Source organism: Balearica regulorum, chromosome Z, assembly GCF_011004875.1.
Source record: "Balearica regulorum gibbericeps isolate bBalReg1 chromosome Z, bBalReg1.pri, whole genome shotgun sequence".
Classification (NCBI taxonomy): Eukaryota; Metazoa; Chordata; class Aves; order Gruiformes; family Gruidae; genus Balearica; species Balearica regulorum.
In genome coordinates this window covers 36,890,967-36,913,262 of record NC_046220.1, presented here as the reverse complement: position 1 = coordinate 36,913,262, position 22,296 = coordinate 36,890,967, and the positions used below count along the sequence as shown (strand labels likewise).

The window sequence follows — 22,296 nt, the reverse complement described above, 5'->3', positions numbered from 1 at the left end:
GAGCAGCCTGCATTTCATTCTATGCAGGTAAAAATCTACACGTTCATTAGCATTTCTACCAGGATAACATGAATTAGAGGCACAAAGCCAAATTTTCAAATTATATTTAATTTTAACCAATTTGCCTTTAGTGTCAAAAAGAATCTCTATCCTGTTAGCAATCTAAAATACCCCACCTTTCTGATTTACACTTAGGAAAAAAACAAAGCAAATAATGAATGGGTATAAGCTGTAATCAAGTAATCCAAACAATAGCATTCAGGCATCTCTTAACTAAATATTAATAGAAAGACAAAAACCAGGTATTTTGAAATCCAATAGTAAGCAAAGGCGAAGACATACAAAAGTCCAAGATTAAATCAGTTCCTGTATCATGATCCGTGGCCAGAGGAATGTTGTTATTTACAATATCTATATTGCTTCAAGGGGAGGCCCCATTGGCTTAAACACAAACTTTCTAATCTAAAACATCTTCAGGAACTAGAAACATCATCTGCCAAGTCTAAGAGACCCTAAACTTAATCTTTGTTTGAATGTTTATTAACATTCTCAGTGTGACTTCATTGACTGCAATAGAAGCATGCCAATTTACAACAGCTGAAGACGCATTACACTTTTTGTAGTACTATGCTGTAGTCAGCATCAGCCTCTACATTCTGCAATCATAAACACAGAATAAAGGATGAGAGGAAAAAAAAGAACTGCAGACAAGATGTCCTGGTAGTGTATGGCGCTCTTCCTGTAGTCAGCAAGTCAGCAGTATGCAAAATCCCACTTGGAGAGAAGAAACTGTACTGCCACTTACTTTAAAGATGTGCATGTTTCTTTGCATGCACTTCCTCCTGTAAATTAAAAAAAAAAAAAAACAAAAAAACAAAAACCCGCCATGCACTTCTTGTAAGCAAGCTCTTTCTTCAAGGCAAACCTTGAAGAAACCAAATATCTTTACAGCCACCCTGTACATCCATGAAAGCTACTTCTCTAAACTCCTGGTGCAGCTGCTGCTTCCTTTCAACAGCAGCAGGATGAATGCCTGGATGACATTTTAGCTTTCTGGTCCCAACAAAGCTCTCTACCACTCACACTCCTCTTTCAGACCAAATCCCTGCTCCTATGCCCATAAAAATTTAAACTTCTTCCCAAGCCTGAAAGTCTGTCCTCCATAGAAGAATTTTAAAAGCTTGCTATTTACTGAGTGAGAGATGGCATATGGAAATAATGACCAACAGGAATCAAATAGATCAAGTAATTTGTGAGGATGCAAGATGAAACTGCCTTAAAAAAAATAAAATTGCCAAATTTGCTTTTTTCTGTTCCCCAAATTATTTCAAGCAACTATCTCAGGAACTTTCTATTCACTAGATATATCCATTTGAAAAATACTCATTTTCTCCAAACATATACTACAAATGTTACAGTGGTTCCATGATTCAATTATTCTCCAACTGTACATGTACATTTTCGTATTTTGTAATAAATCAATTTTAACAAGAGAAAATGTTAATGATTTTAGAACAATTGTTAAGTTTCCTTCCAGTTACAACATGCCTGTTTTTCTCCTATGCTTTCTGTTTTGATCTGCAAACAGACTTGTATATGTCTCTTTACAATTCTGATGGTATTAACTTGATCATACCACTGCTCTAGAAATGCTGTAAGTTTTTGTCATTTATGCTGTGTTGTCTGTCCCCCAGTAATCATTAAGAATGAACCACAGCAGTAGGCCAAAGCTACTTAAATGCAGTAGGGTACATAAATGCCAAGATATACACTACAGGGAGTGTAGTGACAGGACAAGGGGTAATGGGTTTAAGCTGAAGGAGGGTCGATTTAGATTAGATGTTAGAAAGAAATTCTTTACTGTGAGGGTGGTGAGGCACTGGAACAGGTTGCCCAGAGAAGCTGTGGATGCCCCATCCCTGGAAGTGTTCAAGGCCAGGTTGGATGGAGTTTTGGGCAACGTGGTCTAGTGGAGGGTGTCCCTGCCCATGGCAGGGGGGTTGGAACTAGATGGTCTTTAAGGTCCCTTCCAACCCAAACCATTCTGTGATTCTATGATTCTATAATTTAAATGCAGTAAGAAAAGCTTAAATTTCATTTTTCCTTGGATAAAAATGTAAGCAAGCTAGTTGCTTTACTTCTACTTGAATCCAACTCAACAATAGGAATTTCTGATACAGGGCATTTATTTTAGCATTTTGATCTGTTATTCTTTCTTCTTAGAATTTTACCAAGCTGTCCATCATGCCTGGTGCCACATGTTCATGGACACACTGTATGGAAACTCTAGCTCACACAAAAACCTCTCTGCTGTCAGCACACACCTCACATACCTTCCTTCTGCCTTAGTTTCCTCACTTAGAAGATAAACGAAACCATCTCACTTTCTTGTGCAATTTGAAAATTAATTACCATTTATAAAGTTCTTTCACTTTGCAACAGCAGTTTCAGGAGGTGTTACTGACTCCACAAAACAAGATAGCACTAACATCTACAACTGTAGAATTGCCCCTCCCTGCTCTGTTTTAGATGTTGAACACTCATGGCTGCATAAGTAACACAGAAATTCGTATCTGGCAAGTGAAATGCCTTTCCATTCCAATTTGATAAAGTTATACTAATAATCATGTAGGCCTGATTATTTTTTTAATGCATCTTCTATTCAGGTTAGAATTAAATAATTAATTAAAAATTAATTATTGTATGTTCACCGAGAGAATCTGGTTTCTTACAAAGTTAAAAAATCATTATTACCTTCATCAAAGAGATATAAATGCGAACTTAATTAATAAACTTTCACTGTCTGTCTTATACAAGAGGTAGAGACTGCCTCCAGAACAGCACTGGTCCTCATGTGATTCAGAATGCAATTACATGACAGATGAATGTCTTTCCCCACCTATTCCAGTCTTACACAGCATTGCTTTATTAATTGCTAGACTCCTATACAGACAGAGTATAGGATTCTAATTTGTTGTACAATCCGTAAGTATGCATGAACTTTGCAAGCTGCTGGCAAAATTGTTTTATTTGTGGCACTAATTATGAGAGATACATTTAGGAGAGTGTTAACCATATAAGATAACTGGCTTACAAACAAAATAAAATGCAAAATGAGTTTTTGAGACCAGGTCTCAAAGTTTATCTCAGCACATGGCTGCGGGGGTGGAAATGGCAGGACAGTCTATAGATTTTTATTAAAATAGTTTTGTACGTTCTTAGTTGTGAACACCTCATGGTTCACGTGCCTCCTTCACTGTCCAGTCTCATGGAGACACATCTAAAGCTTGGCTTTAGATGGTTAGGGTTCACTCATATTGTTTGCCAGATCAATAAAACCATACAGTGAACTAGAAACCATCTTAATGCAAAAACATACATTAGAGTCAGGAAAACAAATCTTCCTGAAGATTTCTTTTCAGTCAGAGCTATAACCATATGACTGAAAATAGAAAATAAGAATGGAGACCAAAGCAATTATTCTACATTACACAAAGGTCTGCCTGCCTAGACCAAGACAGAAATAGGGACTAAACAGAAATTGATGTTCAGGTAACAGAAGTTCAAGTAAAATGAAGCCTCTGGGAATCCAGTAAAAATTATTTCTGCAAAGCTGAGCTGGTACAGTAAAGTTAATTAAACATGGCCAATGAGTTAGTGACATAGTTCACTAATTACTTACTTATCATGTAAGTGCTAGTTTATTATTTAGCGCAAAATTCAATATATCACAAATCATGCCTGGTAAAGTCTGCTGATACACCAGTGGGGAGAGAAAGGGCTCACATACAATTTTTTTAGTACATGTGAGAGACACAGAGATAAACCACTGCTGGATCATAGATGCAACTGAAATCCCAAACAGTGCTGTTTTCCAAATTTTTTATGGTGAAGCAGTGGTTCATATAGAATTCCTTTAAAAATAACTGTATTTGCATTGCATGTCTGGGGAACACCTGTAACGTGAAGGCTTCTGCTGCTTGGGTCTTAACTTCTACAGCTGTAATCATGTTAAATGCCAATAAAAACTATGCAAAACCGAGGGAAACATCTGCGGATAACATTGTTGTTACATGACAGACAACACACTGCCAAGCTAATATCACAAACGCAAGCTTCAAATACTTACAAGGATTTAGCACAGTATTTGATAAGTCAGTCAAATGAGTCTTCAGTACTGAAAAAATGAGCTCAGGAATAGGTTCTTAGTCTTCAGCTATATTTTAGTTTGCATGTAGAAAAAAAGTATGAATTTAGAAACTTGGTTTCTAAATCTAAAATTTTCCTCCCTTGAATAGCTACTTGCAATATTAATCTATCTGAAATGCTTTTCCTATAGTAGAGGTCAAATTACGTAAGTTTTGAGCAGTTCCAGATACTCTATTTATTTAGGGGGTTACTACAAGATTAAAATTGTTGCATTTAACTTCAACATATAATTTGAAGCTGAACTACTTTATTTGCTAGTTAAATAGCATTTTGCCCCACTCTAGAGACTAAATTCACCACAGAGCAGAGAATTCTTACCACTTCATAAATATCTGGTTAACAGCTAAACTATGACCTAGGTAAGACACTTCATCACAAAACAGAACATTAAATCAACTAAACTCATTTTTGTTAAAGCAGCAAAACAAACTGTAGCCTTTTCAGAAGGGAGAGGAACCCTGATAGTGGAGAGAATGATGGCTAATTGTATAAATGAAAGTACTGGCTTTTTTTTCTCTCAGGACTCAGGAAGGATCCTTTCCAAATTACGATTTTAAAATAAAGACATTTGGAGGTCTTAAGTCTTGGTCCTTTTTTGGACATTCATCCAAATCCCTAAACCACCACATTTTAGAAAATCTTGGCAGTCTCTCCACTGAAAAGCCCAGGATTGACCTAACTGACTCAAAATTACCAGAGAGAGCGGTTTCATCAGTTCAAAGGAGAAAAAGAAATGGCGGGGGGGGGGAAGAAGAAGAAGAAAAAATACCAAACACACACACGAGGAAAAACAGCACAGAGAAAAAAACAAACCCCACAAGGGGGTTGCACACATCAGACATGCGCAAAGGGGGTCATAATTTTCAGTATTTCATAACTACAATTATGACCTGAAGAAAAAAAGCATATGTATTTTCCTACATAAGCAGAGTCCACTATTGTTTCTACACTGTTACGGCTCTCAAAGTGACAGGACCTGTAGGTGGTAGCATTGGCAGACTTTCTTCATGTCTCTATCCACTTTGAGTGTTTCCAATTGGGCGAGGTATTTGAAATATCCAACCATTGCAGCAGACACAACTTCATCTCCCTCCTTCTTAAGTAACACTTGCTATACAACCCACGGTGAAAGACATGGCCATTGCTTACATTAAATGTCCTGAGGAAGAAAAAAGTAACCACAGTAAAAGCACAGCTTTCCCAAGCACAACGTGGCGCTCTGTTCAGTACCCAGACCACCAGCCATGTTGGCAGAGCAGCCAACAGCAGTAGAAGTTTCTAACTCTCTGCCAGTGCACACTCATGAGAATGTTAGCCTCCCCTACACTTGTTATCACACATTCTCACAACCCTAACCCCACTTCCACACCCCACAGACATTTATTTTCCTCATAAACTGGATCACAGTTCAGGTCCTCTGCTCGGACAAGCCCATCCACCCCAGTCCACCTCATTGGAGCTGTGCTCCCCATCTCACCCCTTCCCAGTTTTACTTTTCAATGCCATGCAAAAAAAAGTACAGATGCCGATACCCACAGTTTCTCAGGCAACATCTGTTACAAAGGAGCATGCTAATGGCTCAGTCAGTCACAGAAAACCATCTGTTTGGAGGCATGTTTCCTACCTGCTGTTCAGGCTCCCCCCCCTCCCCCCAGATGGCTAGATCTGTAGATCGCTTTGAAGTACTTCCTACCATTGGTAGGCAACCACAGCACATTTGTGAGTTCCTAAGATCGAAAGTGCTACGTCATAGGCAAAGAATTAGTCAGAAACAAAAAAAAAAAAAAAAAAGAAAAAAATGTCAGAATGAAATATACTGTAGGGAAAAATTAAAATCATAGGAACAGAAAAGTAAAATGAAGGAAAAGGATGGAATGATGGCAGTTAAAGAAACTGAGGACAACCCTGTAGAGACAGTGACAAGTGCACATATTTACTCTTATTTCTATAGTTCTAAGCCCATAATTTATTTCAGATAAAGATTAAAGCTTAAAATTAAAATTATATCATATGCTCCCAAATGTACAGCAGTTTTAGTTAATTGCCTTGGTCTTGCAGCATGCAACTACTCACACAATATGGGATTATAAAAAGCAAAAGAAGCAGGAAAACATTAAGCGGTATGAGACTGAAGGATACAAATCCATTGAATTGATGCAGACAAAATATTAAAAGAGAAACTACCATTTGCAAAAAGTATTCTATGATGAACTTTGTCTGAACTCAGGAAAAAAACCCAACATAGTGAGGTCTGAATTCTACCGTTCAAACTGATTAATCTCATTCTCTGGTACAGTATGACCACACACATTTCCAGAGTTATGGAAAGTTAAGTTACAGAAAGGCAAGTTATTTAAGAAAAAAACCACTGAAGCAGAGTTTTAGACATGTCACAAGAGTTTTTCTGAGGGAAGTTTAGCTCCCAAGGACCATCATATGACAGCTCCTATCCTGCACTGAATGATAGAATGAAGCAGAGGCGCCAGCAGGAAATGAAGGTGATAATTAGCTTGAGGGGAAACTGTCCCACATGACATTCTTATAGGTGACATATGAAAAAATTATATAGAGGCAAATGCCAGCTCATTGGGAAACCAAAATGAGAGTTAACTCTCAGTGGTTAACTGATACGATGGAATTTCACAAGTTTCAGTCCTATGGATACCTGCCTTACTGAACTCCACAGACATCACCAAGGTGTTAGGTGTTGCCAATACTCTGATCATGGCCAATGAAATAAAATGTCAGCAAAAACCGGTATGGAGCTGGTGGGAATAAGGATGCACAATAGAGTGAAGACATGCAGAAGGTTTTGTGCTTAAACCATCACATTGCTACCAAATGGGGACTTGGCAACAGTTCTGCATGAAAGATCTGGAGTAGATCAGAACTTGAGCAATGACATCCTGCCACAAAACAGTCAGACATCACTCTGGGAAATAAAAACAACGTCATCTGGTAAATATAGGAAATAATCCTCCTCCTTTAGCTGGTGATGGTGCAGCCTGAGCTGGAATATGCCAGTTTTGGTTAGTGCACTTCAAGAAAGATGTTTTGGAGAAAGTCCAGTGGGGAGGAATGAGCACAACCATGAGATTCAGAAAACATGATGTAAGAGGAAAGGCTGAGAAAATAGGAGGGGAAAGGGGGTGTCCAAGGAGAAATGTCTACAAAGAAATGAGATAATTTTTGAAAAGTATTTGTTTCAAAGTTTGAAGAGCTGTTCCAGAAGTCACAAAAAGAAAAAAAAAAAAAGCAAAAAAAAAAGCAGCACAACTACAAGAGGTAGAGGAATAAACTATAAGAGGAAGTAATACACTTACATTACAGCCAAGATGTTTAACATCTTTGTTGGCGACACGGACAGTGGGATTGAGTGCAGGTTTGCCATCAACACCAACCTGTGTGGTGCAGCCAACACGCTGGAGGGAAGGAATGCCATCCAGAGAGATCTTGACAGGCTGGAGAGGTGGGCCTGTGCGAACCGCATGAAGTTCAACAGAGCCAAGTGCAAGGTCCTGCACGTGGGTCAGCGCAATCCCAAGCACAACTACAGGCTGGGCACAGAATGGTTTGAGAGCAGCCCCAAAGTGAAGGACTTGGGGGTGTTGGGGGATGAGAAGCCCAACATGACCCAGCAATGTGTCCCTGTATCCTGGGCTGCATAAAAAGAGGTGTGACCAGCAGGTCGAGGGAGGTGATTCTTCCCCTCTACTCTGCTCTTGTGAGACCCCACCTGGAGTACTGCGTCCAGCTCTAGGGTCCCCAGTACAAGAAAGACATGGAGCTGTTGGAGCGAGTCCAGAGGAGAGCCACAACGATGATCGGAGGGATCAAGCACCTCTCCTGTGAGGACAACCTGAGAGAGTTGGGGTTGTTCAGCCTGGAGAAGAGAAGGCTCCGAGGAGACCTTGTAGCAGCCTTCCAGTATCTGAACAGGGCCTACAAGAAATCTGGAGAGGGACTGTTTACAAGGGCATGTAGTGATACAGCAAGTGGTAATGGGTTTAAGCTAAAGGAGGGTAAATTTAGATTAGGTATTAGGAAGAAATTCTTTACTGTTAGAGTGGTGAGGCACTGGAACAGGTTGCCCAGAGAAGTTGTGGATGCCCCATCCCTGGAAGTGTTTAAAGACCAGGTTGGATGGGGCTTTGGGCAACCTGGTCTAGTGGAGGGTGTCCCTGCCCGCAGCGGGGGGGTTGGAACTAGGTGATCTTTAAGGTCCCTTCCCACCCAAACCACTCCATGATTCTGTCATTAGGTAAGCAAGCACTAAGCCTGCATACTTGCCTGCTGAAGTCACTGAACCTCTGTTCCTGTCACCTCTTGAGAATAGGTTATGCCAGGTACAACTGATTCTGCCTTCAAGAACAGATAATCGGACCTCTCAAGGTCCTTTCCAATCCTTCTTTTCCCAATCATAGTGTGGTTACAGCAGATCTTGAGCTTCCTAGAAAATGTAACACTTGAAGAATTTCTATGGAGTCTAACACTATAGTACTGAGGTTTGATTTTTCTCTGTTTATTTCTAGAAATGATAAATCACATGTCAATGGCCAGCACAAACAAAGATCACATTTCAAGTATTTCACTGATCACTAAAGACTTGTCTTCAGGAAGAAGTTACTACATCTAGTTTACGCTGTGGTTTCACACTGAACTGGTACTTTCTAATAACTACCTCTGAGGGCACAGTGAGTGTTCAGTAAATGTGAGGTAACATTTTCCGCTTTTTGTAATTTTGAAAATGCACTGTAAATCAACATCTTTGCTTTTTGCAGTACTTTCCTGTGTAAACACATCCTCCCCAAGTTCCAGAATCAAAACTGCTCCTAGCTTTAAATTTGGCCTTTGGATTACAAACCAGGATAAGTTCTGAAATTTGCCTTTCCTAATTCAACATGCTCTTGTCTTTCACTGGTATGATCCTCTTCAAAGCATTTTCTACACTTGATGTATTCTTAAATAACACATTGACAGAAATATTCATATTTTTCTCAAGAGCAACATTATCCAAAAGCTCTCTAGACATGAAAATTCAAAGAAATGTGTTGGGTTTTTTCTTGTTGCTTTGAAAACCACAGTATCATGAACTTTGTAACATATTCTCTGTTACCTCTGATAGGGAACAGATTTCTGAATCCTACTTCTACATTGACACAGAGAAAGATAAATGTGAGATCAGCTTTAGAAAAACAGGTTGAATTACTATCTACAATTTCAGATGTTAATATCCAAATTCACTGAGTTTGCAAAAGCAAGCATATAGAACAGACTCACCCTCTCAAGATATTTATTAACTGCTGCTTCTGGTCTGGCTGGAAATACTTTAAAAAAAAAAAAATCAATTTGTTGCATTAAATTGCTTCCAGGCAGAGCTAGGAAGCACAGTTATTTTTAAAATTAAAACAACAGCAGATATATTTTCCTCATGTAGGTTTGGTTCAGATCCTGTTCAAGCTTGTAATTTTATCTACGTAATACCACTTTCCCCTTTGTAAGGGATTCTGGTCTCTCATGAAAGGAGTCATCATTAACCACAACTATAACTACAATTTTTAAAATAATTTTTAGTGTTTAAGGTCACCCTTCAGCTATTGAGTTCCTAAGGTACCCAAACAATTTTTATTTCCCATTCCTCAGTAAAGGCGTTTCTTATATGAACATAATTCTCTGGTTTCTCTATCATAGACTCCTCCTCTTTTTTTCTTTTCAACTTTATGAAAAAAATATTTCATGTCTGTTCTAAAGTAGCATGATTTGTATTTCTTAACAGAAAGTTAAGATTTAAAAGAGTAATTATGGCTAGATGCTACAAGATCCTTGTTATTTTCAACTTATTCAAACAGCACTCTGAAAGCTTTGATAAATCTTTGGAACCTTGTCAAAACTCTTTTTTTGTCCATTTCATTGTTTATTATACAAAAAAAGTCTCCCTTGTTTTATTAACACATTTAATTTCAAAAGATAATTCATTCTTACCTTGTACAATGCAACACAAAACTCACTGGAATCCTAACATTCAGCTTAAGCAACAACTGCTGGAGATTAAACTGCTTAAAGACAAAGAGAAATGAGAAAGAGTATTTGTGGTGAGAATAACTCCCTGACAACTAATTAAACACTTGTTTGCAGACTAGACTTTCGAGGCAGGTGAGATTTTTCTTATTTAAACTGCACAGGTTCAGCTCAGCACTGCAGCATCCAAATCTTAGACAGCCATCAGTTATAATTATATTGTGAAAGTGTCTCTAAAATTTCTAGCCCACACAATTATGTTAATATTTCTACATATCACATTTTCTATCTCCGAGAGCATAGTCCCACGGCAATTTTAAGCTACTCTGTGCTAGGGCTGCCATGTGCTCCCCCTCCTAGCCCCGCAGCCACCCAGTCTGGCTTCTTCCCCACGCCAGCATGGGAGCTCCTGGGGACAGGAGATAAGCCAATGCAGGCAGCCTAGCCAGCACTGGGCTGGATGTTGCAGGGTTGGTTGTTGTCCAGTCAGCTCTCTGATAAACAGTTTGGGTAGTTCTGCATTACTTGACAATTACACCTCAGGGTAGGCACACCTCAAGGCAACTTTTTGTAAAGAAAAATGCTTCTTTAATATATCAGCAATATGTGAAAACCAACACACATTTAGAATCAGAACAGAATAGTTTCTGCCTGAAATAAAAGAGTATACTGTATTATATTTGGGTTATCTATCTAAAATCTGTTGGCATAGCCTTCACTTGCCTTTTTAAGCTTTTGTTTTTTTAATAAGAGATAAAGTTTACTATATACAGAAACATGGCTGCCACATTATTAGCTCTAGTACTGTTGATTTTTTTTCTGTAATACAATTCTGCCTATTTTTTGTATGACACAATGTCACTTTTCTAAACCAGAAACAACCACAGTAAAACCATTTGTTAATTTATCTCCCAGAATACTCACTCTCTCATTTTAGACACTACGAAATCTCAGCATTTTCTTAATGTTGTATAACTTCTTGCTAAAACTTTACTATGATCAAGCATGCATAGAATTTTATACATTGTCAGGGCCTCTTAAGCTTTCAAGCAGTTTTGTTTATTATTGGTTCATACAAGAGATTCACAGAACCTATTTTAAAGTAACTCAGCTGTTATAGTCCTGGACTGTCAAGTAATACTTTTTTTCCCCTCCTCATTTTCTGATCTTGCTCTATACAGCAAAACTTTTGATACATTCATATAAGTAATTTCTCATGCAAATCCAGACAAATCTGGTGAATGTTTCTAGAACTGTCCTTGTCTTTTTCCTGTCAGAGATGTCATATTCTTCTAGTATCAGACCTTTGTTCATTCTATGTCCAGAAGAACAAACCAGTGAGGTCCCACAACACCTTCAATCTGATCTAAGGTGGCACCACTGTGACTCAAACCTCCTGTCCCTCAGTGCGCAACCCCTTCTGCCAGCACTGGTGATCCCACAGACAACTAGTTTTATTGTAGTGCTCTCACATGGACTTACTGTATCAGTAACAGATTATCATTTCTTTATATACCTGTACCTTACTGGAAATCCAGGCATTGACCAGGATTAGTCAATGACGTATTAAACTGTATTCAACAGCTTGCAATATGAGACAAATTTAAGACATAGAGTATACAGAGAAACAGACAATAGTGACCAGCATGATAGCACACAATTAGCCTAACCTTTAAATGAGGGATTTCTAGAGACATCACCACAAGGAAGGATAACAGTTAGTTTTGCAGGTATTTATGAGAAGCTCCTGCAAAGCATGAAGAAAGAAACTAGCAAAGTGTTTGACAGAGACCAACACTGTGAGCTAAATGGAGTTTCATTAATTCTGCTGTTGGAAGATACTACTAGTGCTACTATTCCCATCCTCCTCCTACCTGCTCAGCAAAACTCTCTCGTCAAAGGCTACAAGCTCGAAGTGAGCTCGTGAAATAGGTGACTTCCCTGCTAAATCCCATCTCGGTAACAGCACTGCGGAAGTTACAGCCTCCTCTGGCCTATGGGCAGAGCTGCTCATGTGAGACACCTCTGATCCATCGAACTCAAAATCAGCTGGGTAGCTTAGACCAAGTCAACTGCAGGATTTTGCTCATACTGCCTGAAAAAGGCTGTTGAATGTCCACCCACTGCTCTGACAGGAGAGTTGTAAGGTGGTGATATCCCACAGGAACGAGATGGTGAAGAGCTGGGGCGGGTGGAGGAGGTAACATTTTTTAAGGTTACTTTTAGATACAGATGATGCCTGGCCATGTGCAAGAAAATAAAGTACCCCTGTTACAGCTCTTTTAGCGCCTTAGAAGTGAAAGACTAATGTCTTACAAATAGAAATGTACATAAGGAGTAATTTTAAGATCTTGCTGTTAAACACAGTTCAAATGCCTGAGCTGTGCTCTAAGTTGTCCTGCTCCTAAAATTTTTCTGTGCTGGTTATCTCTGCCCCTAAAACTTTGTTCTTCAGAAAAATCCTTTGTATGTCCTTTACATCCAAGTTAGAGGTATGAGATGTTATCTATTTCATTGTAGACCAGGAGGAAAGAAAGCTCCTCTGCTTGTGCAGGAGCCTGACAGTGTCCTTAGTTTGCATGGCGTAGAGTTCTTTTATTCTTCTTTTAGACTTACATACAATTAACTTATTTTTGTTAACATGATACAGAAGAAGAGAATGTTTCTGTCTGGTAGAAATCTAATCTATTATTTACAACCAAAGTTTTTATTCTTTTTTTTTCTAAAGAAATGGGGATAAAATTCTTCCTGTCTTTTGCTATATGTTACCTGTTCTCTATCTACTCTATAACTGAATATGTGACTGCATTATTACTTTGATAAGGAGGTAGTCCTTTGATAGTTTGATTTATGATTCAACTAGACAGTTGTGTATGTTGTTTTGAAAAGTAAGACTTTGCAATTTCACTCTCACAGAATTTATCCTCTCTTTATACAACCAATCAAGTCATCCTACTTACATACACAATACCACGGAAAAACGTTAAGGCATTACAGTACTAAAAGCAAGGAAAATCATTTATAGAAGTCACTTCATCTTGAAACAATACTTACCAGATGAACTGTTAAATGAACAGCCTCGAGCAGTGTTGATGAGAGCAGTGTTGATGAGGACAAGGGGTCAGAGTTACAGAATTAAATATTTATGCTGCTCATATAAAAGGAAGCGTCCAAACAGAGTAATTAAAAGACAGAAATCTAAGTTTATTAGATGTTTCATAAATATGACAATTAACACATGAGGATTTTTCTTTCAAGAAAGAATACTGAATGTGTGTTTGTTGTTTCTCTTTACAAGTTCACGTCACCTGAATTGGAAGTATCAAATCTAAAAGATACTACCTTTGGGGACCCAATCTAATTTCCTGATCGGACTACTCACACTTTAAAACTAGACACTGACCAAACTGGAGTCCAGAACAGTTCCCTATTGATTTCACTTCACTTTTCCTGCAACCAGTACCCTCACAAAACATCCTCCTGTTGCTCCAGCAAAATCAATATAGTGGAAAAAGAAAAGGTTTTATCTCTTTTCATTGTGCTAATTTTCTGTTCACCTTTGTGTGTGTAGCCTTTCACTCCTGCAGCATCTTTTTGCCTATGATTTCTTTCCAGCAGAGTCTGATTGCTGATTTAACTAAATAAACAAAGAGCTTCAGGTGCCCATGAAACTGCACCCTCACAACACAACCTTTAGGAGATGTGAACTGGCTCTGCTCGGGACTCAGAGGAAACAGGTGCATAAGACCATGCTCATTCTTCAAATACCTTCTCTTGAAACAGCAATATCATGATGTCCTTCCTCTTCCACCAGCTATTGTATACCACACTTCTTCACCATCACAGACAAGTGCACATTGGGACAGTTTATATAGCAAACCAGAAAGCATCAATATAAATGAAGACTAATTCAATCAGCAGACAGTAGTACAATCCCTTTGTTTCATGAAGCAGTGCACAGTATTGATACAATACATGTGCACAACAGCTCATGCAGATACACACAAGGATATTTTAAACCAGCGCAGAAGCACAGAACATATAGACATATAGGATACCCACGCTGCTTCTTCAACAGACTTTCCAAATGCTCAAGACCAGTGCTACCACCCTGTGAGTTAGCTAAGCCTAAGGTCGGTGGAATACATGTACTTGCCCCCATCACAATAATAGTGTACCATTAGTGAAATGTATTTCCACTGTGATTTCTTGTTTTCACTGAAATTACAATGCAATTTGTTTGTGTTCTTAAAGGAAAGCTTTTGTCCACTGCCAGTTAAAAGACAAAGTCACACTCTATAGCTAAGGGATCACCCTGACTTTTTCAGAAGCATCTTTCACTGCCACCAAAAAAATCACGTACAGCCACTCATAGTTTCAAGAAAGATCACCAGCCAGCATCACTTGGAGAAGAAAGCAGAAATCCTGTCCCAAATTAGCTGAGGAGGACAAACAGATGTAAAGAGAAACAGGTTTGTTGTGAGTAAAGTCTGTGGAGAACATCAGAAAAACTTCTAGCAGGATATTTGTAAATTAATATTGGTGCATGGCAAAGGCTTGGAAAAAGTCAATGCAAAAAGCTAGTAAGAGACATTTCACTTCAAACTACATACTCGTTCAGACGAGTTTCCTCTTTTTCAAGAGGAAAGACAATCGTGTAAGCTAAATTGCTGTTCGTCCCGAATGGTTACTGGCAATGCTGCAGCAGTCTGCAGTATGAGTAACAACTAAAAGCGGGATTAACAAACAATGCATCTTCTTTCAGTGCAGCAAAATGCTGTCGTTCCTATTCTTTGAAGCTTTAACTACTTTGTAATCACTGGATTAGAAGACTTGAGGACTTGCATACTTTCCAGACATGCTGAGCCTAATGACAACTTCCTTTACAAAGCAACAGCCTCACAATGAATAAACAAACTTAAATAGCAAGCCATCGTTTGCACAGAGAACATAGTGACAGATGCTATAAATTAGATGGGATACAGTAAGTAGCATTTCTTCCCTCTGAGCAACCACACAACACAACACGGAACATCTATAGAAAGATTTATGTATAGAAACCAAAGGAAGTTTACGTAATATTTTTTTCTTTGCCTGCAATGTTCAAAATAATACAAAGAGACTTTTTAAAATAAATCTGCCCAATCAAAAGCATGCTTAAAAACTTCACATGCTGACTGCTTCTAGCTGACATTTTTATTGAATATAAAATGTGAATGTAAGACTGAAGATAAGCCATGAAGAGGACTCTGTAAGTCTTCTATATAAAAGATTCTTGTAGTTATCAAACAAAACTCAGTATTTATTATCATTCTTTCCTTTTTCATTTCATTCTCTTTGGCTAGTGGACTAAAACTGTCAGTTTTCTAATTAGTGGTCAAATAAATTTCCATGCCAATGACAGTTCTTAAAGCTATTCACACCTTTCGAAAAGCGCAGTGAGTTTAGAAAGAAGATCAGCTTTCCTGCAAACAACTGGAAGCTCACTAAACAGGATTAATTTGCCTCGTAGGTCAACTGGTCCTTTTCTTCCTGCATCTTGCATTTCTATGCTGTTTACAGCAGAAAAGAGATTAAGGAGAAAACTGCAATGCCATTACAAATGCTTAACATAATCAAGACACTCAGTGGGGAAAAAAACATTCAGTGGCAACACTTGACCCAAGGATAAACTTCACCACTAAACTACTTAACGATTTAATTAATGTTAGAAAAGGTTTGATAAAGGTTTGACCTAAAAATAGTTAATATAGTCAATGTCATTTATTAAAAGCTATGCAAAGGCTTCTTTTATTCAAAGCTGTATTGACTTTTAGCAGGTGACCTATGTACAATTTCCAGAGCTGAATCTCATTTATTAAAGCCAGGAGGGAGCTATAGCTAAATCTCATGCAACTTTAAAGATTTAAGCATTTTACAACCTTTTGTATTTAGGCAATTAAAGGCATTCAGAAGTAATACATACTTGTATTCCTTTCTCTGCTAACATTGTACTCTAAGAAATTAGGGTTTTTTTTCTTTACAAAATTAGGTAGAAGTTTACAAACCTCAGAGCTTGCAAAATTATAGCACAGAGTTACCATTATGTTTTCATTCCCAGACATTCTGCTGATGGATTTTTATTTTTTTTAAAAAAGTGTTCTGCATACTTCACAAGTCACGTGAGTATTAACTTCAGGTTGATTAAACATTTTACAAGGGCATGTAGTGATAGGATGAGAGGTAATGGTTTTAAACTAAAAGAGGGTAAATTTAGATTAGATGTTAGGAAGAAATTCTTTACTGTTAGAGTGGTGAGGCACTGGAACAGGTTGCCCAGAGAGGTTGTGGAGGCCCCATCCCTGGAAGTGTTCAAGGCCAGGCTGGATGGGGCTTTGGGCAACCTGGTCTAGTGGAGGGTGTCCCTGCCCATGGCAGGGGGGTTGGAACTAGGTGATCTTCGAGGTCCCTTCCAACCCAAACCATTCTGTGAAACTTCCTTTGCTATTTAATGGTAAGAGGGCAAAAGTCTGTAGGCTAAGTATGTTGTGCATCACCAGTTCCAGCAACCGACCATTCTAGTTTCTGTTGCCTCTCAGTTGGCCGTATTGTAAAGTGAACACTGAAAAGGCTGAAATAACATTTTCAAAAATGAACATTTAAATGAAAGGTAGATTAACAAAGACTCTGTACACCATTAAGCAAATCTAATTAAACAGAAGAATACGGCTTAACAATAGAAGTGCACAAGTATTTATTGCTGTGATTATGGGCTCTCAACCATTGTGGTTCTTCAGTGAAGAAAATGGGAGTCTCAAACTTCAAGCCTACCGAAGTATAGCAAACCCACCCTTTCCAAAGGTGGCCGAGACGATTATCACAAACCCGTTTACGGGTAGCATTTAAGAAAAAAAAACCAACCAAACAAACAAAAAACCCCACACAAATCCGCTTTTAATGGTAGTTTGTGATTTTATGCTGCCTCCGAGAAGGTTGAAACGTTCTCACCAAATTTGAAACGTCTCCTGATGACACTTGCAGGCAGAGGGAGCAGTAAAATTGCCCACAAAAAATGACGGGGATGCGCTGCCGCCCTCGCCACCTGAACCGCCCGAGCGGTTTTTTGGCCCGTCTCGCCCCGCTCCCCCGCGGGCAGCTCCGCGCCGGGCCGGGCGGTGCCCGGGGATCCCCGTCACCCCCGGGGAGGCTCTGGGAGGGCAGAAAGAGGCTGGCAGGGGCAGATGTGCAAGCGTCGGTGTCCACGGGCTGCAGAGGGGCCAGGGGAAGGGTTGCAAAGGAGGGACACCCTGCACGCCTCCCTCCCGCTGCGTCCAAAAAAACCAGATTCAACAGCTCAGGGAGCAAAGTGGGGAGGGGGACATAAAGCCTGGCATCTCCTTTTACATTCCGCAGAGGAGGACCGTCATCCTCCCCGCAGCCCCGGGAGGAGGCGCTGCCTTCGACCACAGCCCCCCCAGCCTTCCCCCGCCCGGCCCGGCCCGGCCATCCCCGAAGCCCGGGACCCCGCAGGTGGGGCAGGGCGGCGGGGCAGCCCGCGCAATTTGTTACCGGGCCTCCCTTCAAAGGGAGCAATAAAAGCACTAGGAAAAATAAACTCGACGGGAACTGACCCCAAATCCGCGAACTATAACACGCTCGCCCTCCGCTCTCCCCCCGGAAAACCCCCAGACCTCTAGATTTCTGCTGACCCTCTCCCTTCACGGTAATGCAACAAATGGCAAGACCCAGGACCCCGGAGCTGAATAACAGGAAATATAGGCATCTGTCACCTCCCGGGGAGAGGTAAATGGATTAGCGAAAGCAACAAAGGGAAGAAAAGCCCTTTCAAACGTGCAATTGATTAACAAGTCCCCTCTAATCTGCAGCATCACTGTTTTTCCTTAAAGACATCATCGGTCTCCTCCTGCACTTCGGTGCAATTAAGTTAAAGCTGGGAAAGCTGTGGGGGGAAGGCGCTGCTTTGCCCACCGAGCTCCCGCACAGCCCAGCGAGGACAGCACGGGAAGGGTTACAAACCTGGCAGGGAAATGGTGCCGCCTGTCATCTCCTCCCTCAGTCCCTGGGCAAAGCGCCCCGGGAAGGAGTTTGTGAGCATGGTTTATCTACTGCAGAGGGGGAGAGGTCAATTTTCCAGAGAGCGGTTTCACGAAAGATCAAAGAGCTGAATCCGGCAGCTCCTGCCTCCCCGTGCATTTCACATCCCAGGGAAAAAGAAAAAAACAAAAAAAAAAAAAACAACCCGAAAACGTTAAACCTCCCCTTTTCTGGTCTGAAAGCACCACACATCTTAGGCGTACGCGGGGAAGGGCGGGGGGGGGGGGGGGGGGGGGGGGGAAGGGGAAAAAAGTTTATGCGGCTTCTTTTACAGGAACTGTAACTCTTACACCATCGCGGCTCTCCAACCCCACACGTTCCCTAAGGTCCCTATAAATCACGGCGCTCGCCTCGGAGATGCCGGACAAACTGGCAACTGTTCAGAAGCCGTATTGCCGCTGCCACGGCGGAAGGTCAGATGTTAATAAGGGCAGTTTATTCAGCCCTAAAAACAATCGCGGAGCTCGCTGAACCGAGTCCTAGTGTTTCCTGAGTCGAAAGACGGACCTCCTCAGTCCCCCAGGGTCGGCCGGGAACACGGAGGAAATGGGACCCTCTACAGCTCAAAACCACACAGAAACAGACCCCACCGAGCCTCCATCAGCTGCAAGCACGGCGGCTGCCCCCTCTCCCACTCAACTTTAATTCTCCCCCCGCCCCCCTTCCTCCTAGTTCCCGCTGAGATTCTGGCAACACTCAACGGCCCAAATAATAACACATTATTATAACCATTCGAGGGGAGGGCTGGAGGGCGGGCGGAGTGAAGGAGGAGGCTGCACTCATTGCTATCCACCCTCGGCAACAACAAAATCTCGAACTTTTCCTTTGTTTCCTCCTTCTTTCCCCCTCCCCCCAGTCGCCCCCAACCAGCCGCGGTGCGCTGAAGGGGCCGAGGAGAGGCACGAAGCGCCCGCCGCCCGAGCAGGGCAGGGGCGGCGGGATGCGCTCGGGGAAAAAACTTTTAGCGAGCCCTCAGTGCGGACACCACTGCCCTCGTCTCCTGCCAACCCCCGCCCCCTCGTAAAAAACCGCAACATCAGGTTTCCATTTTGCCAAGAAGAAAAAAAAAAAAAAAAAGGAAGAAAGGAAAGAAAGGAAAAGAAAGAGAAGAGAAGAGAAGAGAAGAGAAGAGAAGAGAAGAGAAGAGAAGAGAAGAGAAGAGAAGAGAAGAGAAGAGAAGAGAAGAGAAGAGAAGAGAAGAGAAGAGAAAGAGAAAAGGTAGCCGACATCAACCACCAACTGGGGATGCTGGCGGCTCCGTCGGTCCCAAACGGACACGCGCAACCCTCCTAGAAAGACGCGCACCTTGCCGTGCCTCCCCTCTCCCCGCACCCCCTCTCCCGAAAAGCAGTAGCATCCTGCCCCCCAGCCGGGGGTCCCGCTCCTTACCTGCCGCGCGGAGGCGGAGGAGCGAGGCGGCCGCCAGCAGAGCCAGGAGGCGGCCCGCCGCCCCCCGCCGCCCCGCCGCCACCGCGGGGATCATGCTGCCCGCCCGGCCGCCGCGGCAGAGAGCCCGCGGGGTAGCAGTGCCTGCGGGCGGAGCGGGGTACCGCTGCCGCTGCCCGTGCCGCGGGGGCTCGGCGCCGCCGCAAACTTCTCCTCGGCACAGCTCACCGGCCCTGCGCTCCCGCTAGCGGACTGTCCCGGACTGGGGGGCGGAGGAAGCCGCGCTCCTTTCCCCTCCTCCTCCACCTCCTCCTCCTCCTTCCCCAGCATCCCAACGTCACCCGGGACAAATCCGACACGGGAGGGGAGAGGCGCGGAGGGGCGGACAGGACAAGGACAGTCCCTGCGCTCCGGCACCCTCTGCCGGGGGCAGCCCCCGCCTCCGGCCCCGGCGCGGGGGAGCCCGCACCCGCCTTTCCCTGCGCACAGGGGCAGGGGGGCCTGACGACCCCCAGGAGCCAGCAGGGCTTGGGCCCCCTCGAAGGGCGAGTCCTGCCCCCAGGAGCCTCGAGAGCCTTCAAGCTTCCTCAGAAAAATGCCCGATAAGCCAAAAATAAGCGGGACGGGGACACATCGGCCAAAACCACTACTGCTTCTCTCCTTTGCCACCCTCGCTGCACAGTTGACGCCTTTTTGCATCCGCACAGCATTAAGTGATTGTTAACTGCTGCTCCTGCCCCCAAAACGTCCAGGGGCGTCAGCCCCGCAGCACGTACTCCAAGAAGCAAGGACCACCACGGCTGGGGTCTTACTCCACCCGCTCTACTGGTTGTCTCTTGTTAGGGTGTCAAAAGTAAATTTTACTTTCTATCTTTAACCAGCAGAAAATAATTCTGCTCCAGTAAAGCTTCAAAACATTTAAAAGTTATTTACTACCAGAAATAAGGGCATTCTGAGAACAATTTAAATACGCCTTTCAAAATCCTTTTTAGTTTTCACTTTTGCACTTCGAAGAAATCAGTATTCTAAGATAGTACAGAACTGTGAGCAGGCATCTGTTACCTATGTCATATAAACTCCAAGAACACAGTGACACCTGAATCTTTGCCATATTTTTAAAGTTATAATTTAGCAGCAAATTTAATCAGATGTTTTCTCTATAAATACAAAGTTCCTACTGTTTTAGACTTCATTTCTGAAGATTTGATGCTGAGTAGCATTGAATACAAACAAATCTCTTTAACTTCTTCCCCAAATCAAGCTCTAAATTCACAATTGTTTCAGTGAAATTCATTTTCCAGTAAATTTACTTCTTATTGCAAACAAAGGCAATCACTACAACATATTCTTTCTTCCCACTTTTGCACCCTCTTTCTTTCCTCTCAGGTCTTCAGTTCCATCTTGAAAATTCTTCTGACACCTACGGAGGACAAAGGGAGGTCCTGATCCCTCTTTGACAGGAATGTACGATTGACTGAATTCAGTCCCTTGCCATCACAACAACACATTTTATAATCCCTTTCATAAACATATGAAACCTAATGTAAAAGTATCGAGGATCTTTTCTATAAGCTCCACTCTTCAGATTAAAGGCTGCTCCAGACCTTGCCCCTTTGATGGTTAGAAACCTACTCCTAATTTCCAGCCTATATGTATTCGTAACCACTTTATATCTCGTGCCACCATTATCCTTTCACATAAATATCTACCCACTTCCCTTCTCTATGGTATAAAATGACCAGAATCACACCTCAACCTTTATTGTGTTAAACTAAAACCACCTGAATTTTAAAATTTCCTCTGAAATGATCAGTTCTGCATTCCCTGATCACCCTAATAATCCTTTTACCTGCCACTCTGCCTACCCCCCATGTCCCTGTATTTTTGGCAGTCTGATTTAATCTTTCTGAAGATGGGTGGCTCGAGCTCAGCATAGTATTGGAGATGCTTTCTCTACCAGAGCACTTCTAATTTCCCTTCTGTGTGGAAAAGACTAACAAATACATCCTGATGATTACAGCACCTTTCCAGTTACCGATAAGCTATGATATGTTAGAAAACCTACGTCTTCTCTTTCTTTATTGTTTCCAGTGTATATCTAACAGCAGAGAACTGCATCAAAATTCTCCATGTCTGGCCTCGCAATCCCCCCCCCCTTTTTTTGTATCTATCTCAAGTCATCAAGACCAGTTCTCTCTGCGAGATATCCTGCTCCATTTTTTATGAAGAATACCTTTTTTACATCAGCAAAAAATTTTGGCTGCACATTGATAATGTGTCCTAAGGCTTTTGTGAATACATTAAATCTATATTAAATATCAGAGATCAACATCGAAGAGCATCCCTCCACCTAATAGTTTGCAATTCAAATTTTCTCATTGTCCTCTCTTCCGCAAGCTCATCATCCTCCTGACAGTCTACCAAGGAATTCCCATAAGCTCCATCTTAACCCATACCATATGGAGGTATATCAAATATTCAACTCAAGTCCAGATGAATGAGATCTAGTATGGTCTTTGTATTGAAAAATCACTGAAAGAAAGCTATTAAGGTCACCTGACATGATATCTCGTTAGTAAATATATTTTA

The 22,296-nt window shown here is 41.6% G+C and overlaps 1 protein-coding gene across 1 annotated transcript in view; it reads right to left on the bottom strand.

The window, feature by feature from the left end:
* The window catches only part of ROR2 (receptor tyrosine kinase like orphan receptor 2), a 160,382-nt gene extending 140,401 nt beyond the window's left edge, over positions 1–19,981 (bottom strand). The window contains exon 1 of the mRNA XM_075740189.1: positions 19,711–19,981. Within this exon, the coding sequence (XP_075596304.1) occupies positions 19,711–19,804 (94 nt within the window). The 5' untranslated portion in view covers positions 19,805–19,981. The remainder of the gene's footprint in view (positions 1–19,710) is intronic.
* Between the last annotated feature and the right edge of the window lie 2,315 nt (positions 19,982–22,296).